The sequence below is a fragment of the Cololabis saira genome, chromosome 14 (assembly GCF_033807715.1).
Source record: "Cololabis saira isolate AMF1-May2022 chromosome 14, fColSai1.1, whole genome shotgun sequence".
In the NCBI taxonomy this organism is placed as follows: Eukaryota; Metazoa; Chordata; class Actinopteri; order Beloniformes; family Belonidae; genus Cololabis; species Cololabis saira.
This window is the reverse complement of record NC_084600.1, coordinates 205808-220831: the sequence shown is the minus strand read 5'-3', so window position 1 is coordinate 220831 and position 15024 is coordinate 205808. Positions and strand designations below refer to the sequence as shown.

Here is a 15024-nt window from a genome sequence, read left to right as displayed (position 1 = left end):
TCATAACAACAAACCCAAAAACAACCCCCTCCCACAAGGTCCTCAGTAAAAGTACGTGACAGAAAATATGTGAATACATAAAATAAATAGTCATAATAATCAAAAGTAAAAAAGAAAATAAAGAAAATAAAAGGACTTAACACAAGGGGAGAAAAAAATGCAGGTATAAATACATATATAGATACAATACAATACATCTGTCAATTGCAATTACAATTAGCCCATTTCCTGTATAAGAACAGCAAAGTCACAAGAAAAGCGGCATTGAAAATTAACTGTCATCTAAGTTTTGTTTGTGAGAATCATTGGGCAGATTGTCCATAAAATGTAAAAAGGGTGACCACATGTCATTACATTCTTCAACTTTACCTCTAAGAATGTATGTTAGTTTTTCTAATACTAGGTGTGAAGACATCTCTTTTAATCACTGAGTAGAATTACAAACCAGTCCATTTTTCTCTGAATATAAAAAATGTCCTCCACATTTCAATGTAACTGATGAAAATGATTGTTTTTTCCCTCGTCTCCACATCCCAGCGCGGCGGTCTGTGTGTGCCTGCTCTCGTGCTAAAGCGAGTGCTGTTGTTTTGTAACAGAGACGGAGTCCTCTGGGCTTCAGCCAGGCGTGAACGGTGGGCCGCTGCGATGGACACGCAGGTTGATGCAAGAGAAGTCAGACAACCAGAGCCTGGATGAGCCGCGAGCAGGTGAGTCACTCACCAGCAAACGCACCAGCACAGACTCCCAGACGCTGCAGCGCTGCTTTCTCACGCAGCATCGCCGGGCCACATGCATCACACAACCTCCTCAACACACTCCACTAAAGGATTTGGTTCATTTATTATTATTATTCCTTTGATACTTGCATTTAAGCTCCAGTACATGCCACATCCTTTTACACGTGGTATTTGTGATGCTCCTGCAGCGCTGCTGGAGGAACCGAGAGGAAATCACTGGACATACTGTCATTAAGAGGGTGCACACTTTTATTTATTGTTTATTGTTGGCTTTATCTCGAAACAACAACAAATCACCATCAAATTAAAAGCGTCAAAATATCAAAAAAGCAAAACAATTTAACAGTCTCATCCAGAGATAAAGAACAATATCAAAATAATGTGTTGGAGAGGGAACAGGAGGAAGCAGAACGCTTATTTAGTCCTGTCCCTTTCTCACAATATCATATCATATGCCATAGAAAATATGAAAATTAAAATAAAATAAGAAAAGAAAGAAAAGAAAAAATAATAACAAAAAATAAATAAATACAACGCAAACACTTAAACAAAGATCAAGGCATAATTAAACTAGCCTCCTACAATATCTTAAAGTCAAAAATGTAATTTCCCAGTCACTTCTTTAACGATCCATGACCAGCCATGAATGCAGGGAGTTACATTTGTATCGTATATGAGGTATCACATAATAATGGCAAATTTATCTACGTGAGATTATAGTGTTAATAGCTGAATGAGTCAAACAGTGTTAGTGTGTTTGCGGGCTAGTTTTTCAAACCATCGCTGCTCCAGTTCATTGCAACCAACATAAAGTGTACGACGCCAGCTGCTACGGTTTTCAGCCATCCTGTCCCAGCTAGATGTATCGACATTTAACGCTTTCATATTGCGTTTCGCGACATCCTTGAAGCGAAGAAGTGGACGTCCTCTCCTTTGCACACCCTCACAAAGCTCGCCGTAGAGCAGGGGTTCTTAACCTTTCTGACCTTGGGGCCCAATTTTTCCAGTACAGAGTGGCCCGGGGCCCATTAAATATTAAAATTGTATAGCTGGGGTATTCAACTAAAACTTTAAGAGGTCCATTTAGAGAAGATTTACTCAAGCGAAGGTCCAGAACATCATAATATATATATATATATATATATATATATATATATATATATATATATATATATATATATATATATGTATATATGTATGTACGCCCCCCTTCCCCCTTCTCATGGTGGCTTCAAGCCTGAATTATGGTTCCGCGTAAATCGACGCAGAGCCTACGCCGTAGAATCCCTGATCCTGGTGGATCTTAACGAACTCTGTGCAAAATAAATGATTTTTTCTGTAAATACACACCATTTCTCTTACTATTACACGTACTAGCTGAGTGTCTTCTTCTCCTCATTTGGTCGGGAGTTGCTATGCAGTCCCGCGGCCCTCGCGGCCCACACGTACAAAACTGAATTTTTTTGGCGGCCCACTAGATGGCGCTCGCGGCCCAAGTGTGGGCCGCGGCCCTATGGTTAAGAATCACTGCCGTAGAGGATGCACTTGGGCAGCCGGTAGTCTGGCATTCTGTGCAGGTGACCAAGAAAACGGAGCCTTCTGATCTTCAGAGTTTGGAGGAGAGATTTGCTGCCAGCCTGTTTCAAAACTTCTTCGTTCGTGACCCTGTCCTGCCATTTAATTCCCTGTATGTGCCTTAGGCAACGCATATGGAAGGAGTTCAGCCTTTGTTCTTGACGGGCATATGTTGTCCATGTTTCCGCACCATATAACATTATACTAAGAACGCAACGTAGTTCGTTCCGTGAGATAGTTGTTCTGCCAAGCTCTAGCTCTAAGGCGGTTGAATGTAGTCGCAGCTTTACCGATGCAGATTTCGATTTCTTTGTCCATTGAGAGATTGCTACAGATTGTCGAGCCGAGATAGGTAAAGTGGTTTACACAGTCCAATGCTTTATCATCAACAGTGACTTCTGCGTCGTATGGGGATCCCGTTTGGTGCATAACTACTGTCTTCTTTATGCTGATAATCAATGCAAAGTCCGAACAGGCAACATTGAGCCTGTCCATCAAGCGCTGTAGGCCTTCTGGGGAATGGGACACTATTGCAGCATCATCAGCAAAGAGTAGTTCACGTACTAACACTTTATGGACCTTTGATTTGGCACCAAGTCTGGCAAGGTTATACAGTTTTCCGTCAGTTCTTGTATGAAGGTAGATACTGTCCGAATCCTCGCAATCACCGAAGGCGTGATGCAAGAGAAGTGAGAAAAATATGCCAAACAAAGTAGGTGCAAGCACGCAGCCTTGCTTAACTCCGCTGCAGATTGGAAAGCTGTCTGATGTTGTGAGGTATCACATACAGAACAGAATAATAATAAAAGAAATACACACAGAAGGTAAATTGAGTTCTTTAGAACTTGTCTATAGCGTCTTACATTTGATGGTGGATGTCAGCTAATCAGCATCAGAGGAGCTTCTTCGGACAGGATTGTGTCACAGCATCAATCTTGAGAAGAATAACATAACATTTCTGCATCATGTGAAGAAGCCAGATGCCATCCCAGCCACGCTGAGCAACTGTGGAATAAAAGGCACTGATTAAACAAAGCTACGGTTACCGGGAATGAGACGCAGGTTTCCTCAGTTAAGATGGGAGAACCTGACAGAGGGACGGTCACCAGTACAGCTTTCCATCACCTCCTCAGGCTTATTTGGAGGAGTACCAAGAAAGAGGCCACTCTTCCCTGAATGACGGGGACGATTCCCAGCTGCGTGTGCGGACGAAGCCAGCGTCAGCTCGTTAATACCAGTCAACCGTGGTAACTGCAGCATCAACAGCAGCAGGGACCAGGGCTGGAGACGAGGAGGGTCCGGGGAAATCGGAGTGAAACCTATTGCCAAGTTTTCATTTCAACAGGTTAACAACATGCAGGAAAACAGTTTCTGGAAAATTCAGTGTCCCGTCCAGTAGGGATGGGCGGTATGGACTAAAAAACGTATCACGATAATTTCTGGCATTTATCCCGACAACGATAAAAATGACGATAAAAAAACCAAACAATTCAACTCCATCTTTTTAACTATAAATCTATCACCACATTCAGTCTTTGGAGCCCCCAAATCACTGCTCTAAAAGATACTAAATGCTACTAAACTACACCAATTATTACACCACTCTGGTTGAGACCTCAGCAGCAGCTGTTATTAATATGTTATATATAATAATATATAATATATCATGTAAAATATATAATAAATTACTTGTATTGCCATCCTTTGCACTCACTGTTTTTTTCCAGACTCTGCATATAATAGATGTTTGTTCCTCGTCTCTCTTTTTAAATCTTTTTAAAATAAAAAAATAAATAAATCAGCTTCACACAAAAACGTCATCAACAGGAATTTATCGTTTTGACCGCGAGATGACAAATTCTTTCTGTGGGGAATTTTTTAGACGGTATATCCTGAACGGTAAAATATAACCCATCCCTACCGCCCAGGGTCTGGACCTGATCCCAGACTACTGTACATCTCTGGAGAAACACCATACTGGCTCAAACTTGAAACCAACCAAATAATGTTAAATTACAATTAGATTTTTTAAATTCTTTATTTAGGTATGGCAGTACATATCACAAGGTAAAAGCAGTAATATTCTTATCCGACATCCAGTTTTGGATGGAGTATGAGATAATAAGGATAATGATATGATAGTATTAGTATCTGTCTTCAGATCATTCAAGAATGTGAGGGGGAAGGAGGAGAAAAATAAAGTTTTATCTATTCAATACCTCCACAAATTCTGGGCGCAAAGGCTTCACATATACAACCCAGTTCATCCACAATTTTACAAACAAATCTTTCTGGAGACGGAAGCAAAATGTAATCTTTTCCATCATATATATATATATATATATATATATATATATATATATATATATATATATATATATATATATATATATATATATCATTAACTAAGTTTATCCACTCCTGTATTTTGGGGCCTCAGGGAGCAACCAATGTCTCGTGAGCGCTTTTTAAATTACAATTAAATCAGCATAAATTAAATAAATGAATTATAATAATGACATGATATCGTCTCCATGCATTTGTTTTTCTGACAGTTTGATATCTACAGTGTTTGAGGCTGCAGCGTCTGCTGGAGACGACTGAATTATATGATGGATGGAAGTAAAACAGAGTCAGAAAAGGCTCATCGATGGGATTGTTTCTGTTGCATTTTTGTCCACAGTGTGTGTGTGTGTGTTGTTGTAGATAAGAAATGAATAAGTGGAGCAGAGATCTCTGGCTCTTCCCTCCAGGTGAACTGAAAGGTCATGCAGACCAGATATTGCATTTGTTTGTGCTCCGTGTCAAACATGTGCAGTGAAATCCCCCGGGAGACAGATGGAGCACGGAAGACGAGGCTGCCAGAACCAAAGCCAAAGATTTTCATAGGTGATCTGATGTTAACAGAAGCCCAATTACTTAATTTAGCTCCCTGAGTTCCGCTGCTGTCAGGATAGTTAGATATATATTCAGATTGCTTGTCACAAAATCACAACAGAGGCATGCAGCCATAAGCAGACCTCTGGTTCTCTGGTTCTCCAGACATCTGGTTCTCTGGTTCTCTGGTTCTCTGGTTCTCTGGTTCCGTGGTTCCCTGGTTCTCCGTTTCTCTGGTTCTCTGGTTCTCTGGTTCTCTGGTTCTCTGATTCCCTGGTTCTCTGGTTCTCCGTTTCTCTGGTTCTCTGGTTCTCTGGTTCTCTGGTTCTCTGGTTCTCTGGTTCTCTGGTTCTCCAGTTCTCTGGTTCTCCGGTTCTCTGGTTCTCTGGTTCTCCAGACCTCTGGTTCTCCAGTTCTCTGGTTCTCTGGTTCTCTGGTTCTCTGGTTCTCCGGTTCTCCAGATCTCTGGTTCTCTGGTTCTCTGGTTCTCTGGTTCTCTGGTTCTCTGGTTCTGTGGTTCTCTGGTTCTCCGGTTCTCTGGTTTTCTGGTTCTCCAGACCTCTGGTTCTCCAGACCTCTGGTTCTCCGGTTCTCTGGTTCCCCGGCTGAATACATGGTTCCCTTACATGAGCTGCATTCATCACAGCTGACAGTTTTGTAATCTATTGTTGTCTGGGGAGAATAGCACAGGGCAGAAAAATAATGTGGATGTGAAACAACGACCAAAAAATCTGTCGCCTCACTAATGGAATATAATTGTGTCTCCATGTCATTTGCATTCACCGTGTGGCTGCGCTGCTATCAGCCTGTCAGGCACAATGCTGTGTTGTATGCAAGATGCAAAATCCTTGTTGAAGCCTGACGACAAAATGTCAGGCAGCTTCTCCCAGAAATTCATGAAAGTCACCAATAATGAAGCTGGAAATGGTTTTCTCAGATCACACCCCACCCAGGGGTTCTAATGAGGATATACATGGTAAATATAGCCATGGTAGGCTTGAGTTCAACATTTGATGACATCTGCAGGTGAGTTTTCATGTTTACAAAATACAGTAATCCCTGGCTATAACGCGGTTCACCTTTCACGTCTCGCTGCTTCACAGATTTGCATTGTGCATCGTGTTCTGCATTCTGATTGGCTAAACAGTCTCCCCGCTTCTTCACTTCCTGTGTCAATAACGTTGGTTGCTTGGCAACAATGCTGAGAACGGCCAATGAGCTTCAGCAGCAGCTCAAGAACGGGACCCTTTGGCCGCGTTCAGACTGCCAGCCAATATCCGATTTTTAGCCCATCCAGATTGAAACTGGATGACTCTTTTGAAGTCTGAACAGTCCCAAACCGCATGAGATCCGATTTTTTGCAAACCAGATGGAAACCACCTCCGGGAGGTAGTTTCATATCCGATCCATATCTCATTTGGGCAGATGCGTCTCAGTGTGAACAGCTCCAAACACTCAGATCGGATATGTCTGTCCCAGACGCTCCAAACCACCCGGCCATTTCCAGTTGTGGAGCTACTCATCCTTTCACAGAGAGCATGTACAATCTCTGATGTCATGTCAAAAACTATTATTTGTAGTTTAAGTGTTGCAAATTGACATTACAAATCATGTTTTAATAGCAGAAAAAAAGACCGCATTTCCACGTACGGTCACCGCGTACCCTACGCCGTAGGTCTGCGTTGGTGTAACGCGGAACCATAAATCAGCCTTCAGTCGCGCTGTGAGCCTGAACCTGCAGCTCGTCAGCTCATCAGGAGGAGAGGTTACAGAGCGGGGCTGCCAGTTGTTCATTGCTGGTTCGTTTTGTTAACTCTGAGCTTTGTTGGTTGGTTTGTTAGTTTGCTGGTGGTTTTGTTCTGAACACTTTTCTCTGTTTCTCATTTTGCTGGGACGTCGGGTCCCTCCGCCGAGACACAACTTTTGCGGTATGCGTTCATTGTTGTGTCTAAAAATGATGCGCAGTGCCCACCCAATCAGAAACGGTACAGATATTTGGGGATTTTTTTATATATAAAAAAAATACATGACTTCACACAATACACGCGCTGGGTGACGCCTCCGCTCCGACGTCGTTGTTACGGCAACCCGTCAGATCAGTCAATGATGTGGCCCAGTCTGAACAGAGCCAGATCCAATTTGGACACTTGCTAAAAACAGTGTGGACAGTCAGCCCTGAAAATCGGATATGAGAAGGAATCAGATATGAATCAGATTTCCCTGCAGTCTGAACGCGGCCTTTGATGAATCGTTCATTACAGTCTCAGGCCACGTTTACACGTAGCCGGGTATTTACAAAAACAGATATTTCCCCCTCTACGTTTTGAAAAATATCCTTGTTTACACGAACCCGCATAAATACGCTGTTAAGGTGCTATGAGCATCCAAACCTAGAGGGGGCAGTGTAACGAGAAGATAAAGTCATGCTAGCCAATCAGAATCCTGGAAAAAAAACGTCAACAAATGACGTGTGAAGCCTGAATAATACGGTTCTGCGTTAAATCGACGGCGTAGCCTACGTACGGTGCTTATCGCCGCGTACCCTACGCCGTAGGCTCTGCGTTGGTGTAACGCGGAACCATAAATCAGCCTTGACTGCCAGTTACTTCCAAGACAGAACGAGAGTCTTCGTTTGGAGTGACAGAAAAGTGGAGTTACTTTTAAGTGTGACTTTAGAATATAAAACTAATGATGGTGGCCAAACAAATTGTAAACACAGGTCGCACACATGACGCTGGTGACGTTTCTGTTGCATAATGTGACGTTCTGAAGCCTAAATCTCCGTTTCCCTCCGTTTACAAGCAAACGTGAAGACAGAGTTTTTGAAAATCTCAACTTTGGCCGTCGTTTTCAGAAATTATGGTTTTTGGTGACTTGGAGCTTCGTTTTCGTGTAAATGAACGGCCAAAACGCATGAAAACGCCACCGTTTTTGCTCCGTGTAAACGGGGCCTAAATTGTTGGAGAAACTCTTGTCAGCATTTGTCAGAAAAGCTCAGTTTTAGCTCCTGTTTCTTTACGGTCTTTTCTTGACGGAAGTTGCAGTTCCCCGATTGGCCACTGGGGACCGGCTCCAGAACCCGAGCCTCCATCGACTCTCCTGTTAAAATATCCAACTTTGCTGCATAAATAAACATATTTACTGCCTTGGTTTTGTTTTTTTATAGCTGGATTCACGTCCAAGACAACTGCAGAGGGGATGAATTTTTATTAACCTCTTTCTGATTAACGGCTGGCTATAGTTAGCAGCTAGTTAAAACTTGAGCCGCTTAGTGCTTAGCACTGTCTTGAATTGACTTCTGAGTTGTAAATAAACACCCAACAGAGCATAGTCATTTTATTTGGGTGTTTTAAACTCTCCACGAAATGAGCTTTGTGCAGATATGCTACACGGTGACGTAGATGAGCGGTAGAGGAAAAGTCTCACCCAGAAACGAAGCTCGTCCGGAGAGAACACCTTCCTCCGGTGTTGGCGTTTTAATTAGTAACCGCAGAGCTTTGTAATTGAAAGAAAGCTGCAATGGAAAAGCATCACCTCCTTTATCTTATGTGTCACAGCATTTGTGAAAGGTAATCTTGCCGGGATGTCCAAATAGATTTGCTATAAATACTAATGACACTTGTTTATTTCTGAAGCGTCGCCCTGACTTCAGCAGCGCACACGTGTGGTCAGTGGTTTTATAAAAGGACTTTGTAAATTTCAGTGTCATCTTTCTTCTCTGCCATAACTTAGACACATCAAAACAAAGGTTTTTGTTATGCAATAGAAAGATTGGTATTTAAGAGGTTGCATGGATACACTCATCAAAGATAACAGGAGTGTATTTAAATGTTATCGCCACTTCTCTGTTCCACTAACCCCACACATCTTCCTCTGACATTAGAGGTGTTTTTTGTTGGTTTTTTTTTTTGCCACGACCTTTGAAGCAGAAAATAATGAGACTACGCTGTACTGTAGTTCTCTGCCGCTGCTCCATTTGCTATGTACGTACAGCCATTTGTGTTCTGCTACCTGATAGCACACTTAACCTTTTATTGAGTTCCTGCCTGCAAACAGATCTCCCTCATTATCTCGTACAAGGACAGGAGAAGTACTAGCGGCTGGATGCTTCATCCTGGTAATACACCAGAGACGAGTAGGCGAACAAAGGCCCGGCCAGGTAGTATCAGACACAGCGAGCGAACACGGCTCCAGCCTCAGGTTGCCGCCCTCTTCCTCAGCGGGGCCGCCCGACAGTGATTGTATAATCTGCCGTGTGATTAAAAACGCCGGCCCCCAGACCTTCAGGGATTTTATCTTGGGGATTGCACAGCTACATTCAGCCTCAGGCTCCTTTTTCCCCCTGTTTTTGTCCCTCCACTCCTTAACAAGATAGTCTGATCCCGCTTCGGCTGACAAGCCGCCGAGACCGCTGTTGCTAGGCAACTGAATGCTAAATTTTGTAACCCAGACAATTCTGTCTTTCAAGTGTAAAAAAAGTGCAAAGCGGTGGGCTAAAAATAGAGCGCCAGTGTTGGTGGGGGCTGGGCTTCTAAGAATCCCAGCGATGTAAATGAAACGGGGCTGTTGTGGAGGTTTGTTATGTTGTTTTCTTTGGAAGGGGACGCTCAGCTGAGAATAGTATTTTTCCACAACTATGTTTTTATGGAATTTTTGGGGGGAAAGAGTTGAGAAAGAGGAACTGGCGGGTAATGTAACATAAATTATCTTCTAAATGGTCTTGACCCCGGTGCTTTTATCAGGACGGTCGTGCAGGCTTGGAAAGTTTTGGATAATTTTGGGTCAGTTATAACTGGATCCTGCTCTCCATCCACAATACAACTCAGTACTTAAGCCTCCTGAAATCTTTTTTTTTTTTATTGATCTTTTTAGAAAAAACAACATATAATGATAATATGGATATATATAATCAAACACATTGCACATTATACATTGTCCCTTTTTTTTCTTTTTGCTAACACACAAAACCTAACCAGGCCCTCACAAGGGAGGCCTAACTAAGGAACAGAGTCTCTGTACAGTTAAATAATAAATAAACAGATGAGTAACAAATGATCAATGGAGAAAAGTAGTGGATGAACAAAAGTGGCATACAGAAAATGAAAAAAAGCAGTGGTAAATGCAAATGCCTATCACTGATCACCCATTAAATGGAACTAATAAATAAAACATAAAATGCAACAGAAGTAAGAATAATAAATAAAAGAAATGAAAAGAAAATTAAGGTAAGGGGGGTTCAGTCTGTGGGTAGAGTCTTCAACAAGTTAAAATAATCTATGAAGGACTGCCATTTATGAACAAATTTAGCTGAGTTGCCTTTTACTGAATATCTTAACTTTTCCAATTTGAGAAAAAACATAACATCACTAAAGCCGGGCAGACACTGTGCGATTATCGTCTCGTTTTGAGCCGATTTTCCAGTTGTGCAACTATTTTTTGGATTTCGACCCAATCGTTGCTCGTGCCTCGTGCAGTAAACGTGGGGTAACGACGAGAGATTAACACCTCACGACGAGCTCCCGATCACAAATCGTGAGCTCGCAAGAAAATCAAACGTGTTTGAAATCCTGGTCGTGCTACGACCCGATTGACCTCATCCTTTCACAGAGAGCATGCGCAATCTCTGATGTCATGTCAAAAACTATCATTTGTAGTTTAAAGTGTTGCAAATTCACAATACAAATCATGTTATAATAGCAGAAAAAAAGACTGTATTTCCCACGTCTGCCCAGCCAATTCCTTGTCCAACCACGGCGTTGTCTAATCTTTTTTCATTTATCGCCACACAGAATGGCACAAATTGCTAAAGCCTGATTTATGGTTCCGCGTTACACCAACGCAGAGCCTACGGCGACCATACGGGGCGCGTCGCCGCGTAACCTACGCCGTAGGCTCTGCGTTGGTGAAATGCGGAACCATAAATCAGCCTTCAGTGTGTGCTCTGTGTGCTGTTCTGAACTTCTCTGTTGTCTCATTTTGCTGGGACGTCGGGTCCCTCCGCCGAGACACAACTTTTGCGGTATGCGTTCATTGTTGTGTCTAAAAATGATGCGCAGTGCCCACCCAATCAGAAACGGTACAGATATTTTGGGATTTTTTTAATATATATATATAAAAATAAAATTATAAAAAAATAAAGGATCCCCGTAACCTTTGATTGGGTGGGCAGGGCGCACGTTTGGGTTGGAACAGCCCACCCCTGCCCCAAAACCGGCCTCTAGTTCCAGTACACAGAGGTCCGACGTGAGGATTATGAACGTATAGTGTGAGCAGACGCATCAGAGCATCGGGTCGTACAGTGTGAGACCATAAATCGTGGGCTAAGAACTTTTGAAATCAGCGATCTAGTCGTGCAGTGTGAGATGGGGCTGAATCAAACCATTTAAAATATCGCACAGTGTATGCCCAGCTTAAGCCAAAGAGCAATAGATGGAGACTTGGGCCATTTCCATGAAGGTAGGATACGACGTCTAGCTAAAAGAGATGTGAAAGCCAATACTTCTGACTGTACGGGGCTGATATGTGAGGAGTCAACAGAGAGTCCAAATATTGCTATGAGAGGGGCCATAACAACATTTTTCACTAAAACCTTATTCGTGATCATAGAATAGTTACTCCAAAATGTCTATAACCTAGGACAGGATAAAAACATGCGACTTAAATTGCAGGGAGAGCCCTGGCATCTGTTGCATAAGGTCTGCAACATTTGGATATAATTCAGATAATGGAGATTTTGATAGGTGGCCTTAAAGCCTCCTGAAATCATGAACATCCTCTTAAAAGTTCTGATTGTCCTCCATCAGAATATGTTTGCGTGTGTTCTCTGGACTTGATTATTCCCCCGCAAGCTTATTAGTGATGAGCCTTTAGGGTTGCACAAAGCATTTCTTCACCTCCATCACAACACGTGCACATGATGTTTAGTGTCATTGAAAAGCGAGTTGGCTGGTGCGTTTGAAGCCCTGTCTGGCTTCTCATCTGTCTCGCATTCAAACCACCTCAAAGGAAAGTGAATCAAAGAACAAATGCATAATTGAATTTACATTACACACCTGGATGAAATATTTATTTTTTGATTCTCATGAAAAATGCAGCTGTTTTTGCACAGGTGTGTGTATGTGGGGACACATCCACAGCACTTTGGTTGGTGCATTAAACGCCTTTACTCATAGCGGCAGTCAATAGCTTAGCTTGACTCCAGGACGGCCTGGGGACTTCCAGATCAATAACATCGTCCTGTTCGCTGTCATTCAGCTTTCCTGCTTTTATTTTGAATGCTGTAAAATGAATGTACTTTCAATCAATCAATCAATCAAATTGTATTTATATAGCACCTTTAATCCAGGAACATTAAATACAAATTGCTTTGACATTTTGACTGAAAAATAAGCGTAATAAAAAACAAAAAAATAAAAACTAGGAGACCAATGCACACTGACATACAATATAGTTAATTAAAATGAAATAATGATAAAAGTTCAAGGATAAAGGCTGAAAAATAATCAGTCCACAACAATAAAATATAATAATAAAAACATTACAAGAAATAGATAAATAAATAAAACAAATACCTTTAAAAAAATGTTAAACAGAATAAAACATCAGCTTTGACATCAGCTTGAAGATCCAATTAGCTGCAGAACCTTTATTAAGTCAGAAAAGGTAAAGGTTTGAAAGATTACACTAAAACATAACAGATATCAAGCCATCATTTTCTTGAACGTAATACCAGGCTGAAAAACAATGAACGCCACACTGCCCCCGATGTCCTTGCTTTGGAATGATGATTGTGGAAGTCCATAACGCTAATGTGTATTAAGTGAATAGATAGAGCTGCTGGAGTGTGGGTGTGTGAAGGAGCATTGGATGAGCCTAAAAAGATGCAATTTAAGTGCTGTTTTCTGCCAAAAATACCAGTCTGGGCAAACAAAAGTCTCCTTTTTACAACAAAAAATAGTAATTTGCTGTGACAAATCTCTGCTCAGGCTTAAATCCTAACCACACACTGGCTTAGCATTTCACTGTGTTATGAGGCTGATGAAAAACACTGGCTAGTTCAGGCATTTGCTATCTACAAACATCCCTGTACCTCAGCTATGCCCACGTTTTTCCTCCCTAACCGACGGAACACACACCGATGGGCAGTCAGATGCAGCACTTTCATTAGTTTGTTTGCTTCTGGAAACCAAATAAAGTCCATCTATCCATTTTCTATACCCGCTTTATCCTGTACAGGGTCACGGGGGTCTGCTGGAGTCTATCCCAGCTAATTTCAGACGAGAGGCAGGGGTTACACCCTGGACAGGTCACCAGTCCATCACAATATATACACAACCAGACACACTCACACTCACACCTACGGGCAATTTAGAATCACCAATTAACCTACTATGCATGTTTATGGACTGTGGGAGGAAGCCGGAGTAACCGGAGGGAACCCACGCAAGCACAGGGAGAACATGCAAACTCTTCACAGAAAGACCCCGCCGGGCCTGGGAGTTGAACCGGGAACCTTCTTGCTGTGAGGCAACAAAGTTAACCACTAAGCCACCGTGCTGCCCCCAAATAAAGTCATGAAGTTGATTTTTCTGTGCTCAGGAAGTTCCTTTGCTCACTTAAAAGTTGTGACCATATTGCCTAATGATGACCTGGGGCCTCATTTATAAAAGAGTGTGTAGGATTCATACTAAAAGTCCACGTAAACCCAAAAGCCGAAAATGGCGGGCGCAAAAAAAAAATCTGGATTTATAAAACCGTTTGCACGCACACTTGCACGCAATGTTCGCTTTATAAATCACAGTCCACCTGGAAGGTTGCGCAGGTGAATTCACCTCATATCCCGCCCTCTACACGCCCACTTTATACCATGAATGGTCAATGCAAAGTAGTTCATGACTGTATTTGCATATGAATGAGCCTGCTGATCATGCGCAGTGGCTTCCTGCAGTCTGTTTCTGCTGCGCGTCAGGATGAATAAGACGTGTCGAGCCACCGTGCCACTAAATTTCACAGAGACTGAGATCGAGATGTCGTGGATGAGGTGGAGGCAGGAAAACCACATTATTTGGTGGTCACAGTAAAAGTAGAAAAAGTATATAAATAGTATAACATAAAGCGAGTGAGTGGCAGCACGGCGTTGCTGCGCTAAACGCCGTGAGTGCCACGGACAGATGGAGCAGAAAAAAAAAGTTTTTTAAAAAGAGTTTTACGTGCGCGCGTGAAACCTTTAAGGCTGATTTATGGTTCTGCGTTACACCAACGCAGAGCCTACGGCGTAAGCGCGTCGCCGTGTACCCTACGGCGTATGCTCTGCGTCGTTTTAACGCAGAACCATAATTTAGGCTTACGCACGTGCGTAAAGGTTTCATGCGCGCGTAAAGGTTTCACGCGCACGTAAAACTCATTATATATATAAAAAAAAAATCTGAGTCCCTTTAGGGGCTCCGTAGAGTGTCCCGGCACTCATTTGTTCTGTCCTCAGTCACTCTACGGTTGTCGCGGTGGGTGACGAGGAGGTTCCCGGCGCGTCCTGCACCGCGGCTGCAGCAGCAGCAGCACCAGAGTCCTGACTGATGCTGTGCTTCAAACACAGAGGGACACGATCAGAGCTATTATGTTATAAGTGTGATATGTGATGACATTAAGAGTATGACATGAATCTGGCTTCATTTCACCACCTCACCGCCTGCGTCGCCAGTTCCCCATATCTGCGCGAGGGTCAGGGTTGGCGTAAAGATACACACATTTTTCGGTTAGTTTTTTCTTTTTAAATCCCAACCTTTGCATAGAAGGTGGCTTGCGCATCTTTCAAGCCCTGTTTTGTGCGCACGCAAGC

The 15024-nt window shown here is 42.6% G+C and overlaps 1 protein-coding gene across 1 annotated transcript in view; it reads left to right on the top strand.

Annotated features, from left to right (window-relative positions):
* Nucleotides 1-15024, top strand: part of LOC133459432 (sodium/potassium/calcium exchanger 3-like) — a 50813-nt gene that overhangs the window by 15151 nt on the left and 20638 nt on the right. The window contains exon 2 of the mRNA XM_061739344.1: nucleotides 597-707. Coding sequence (XP_061595328.1) covers nucleotides 597-707 — 111 coding nt within the window. The remainder of the gene's footprint in view (nucleotides 1-596; nucleotides 708-15024) is intronic.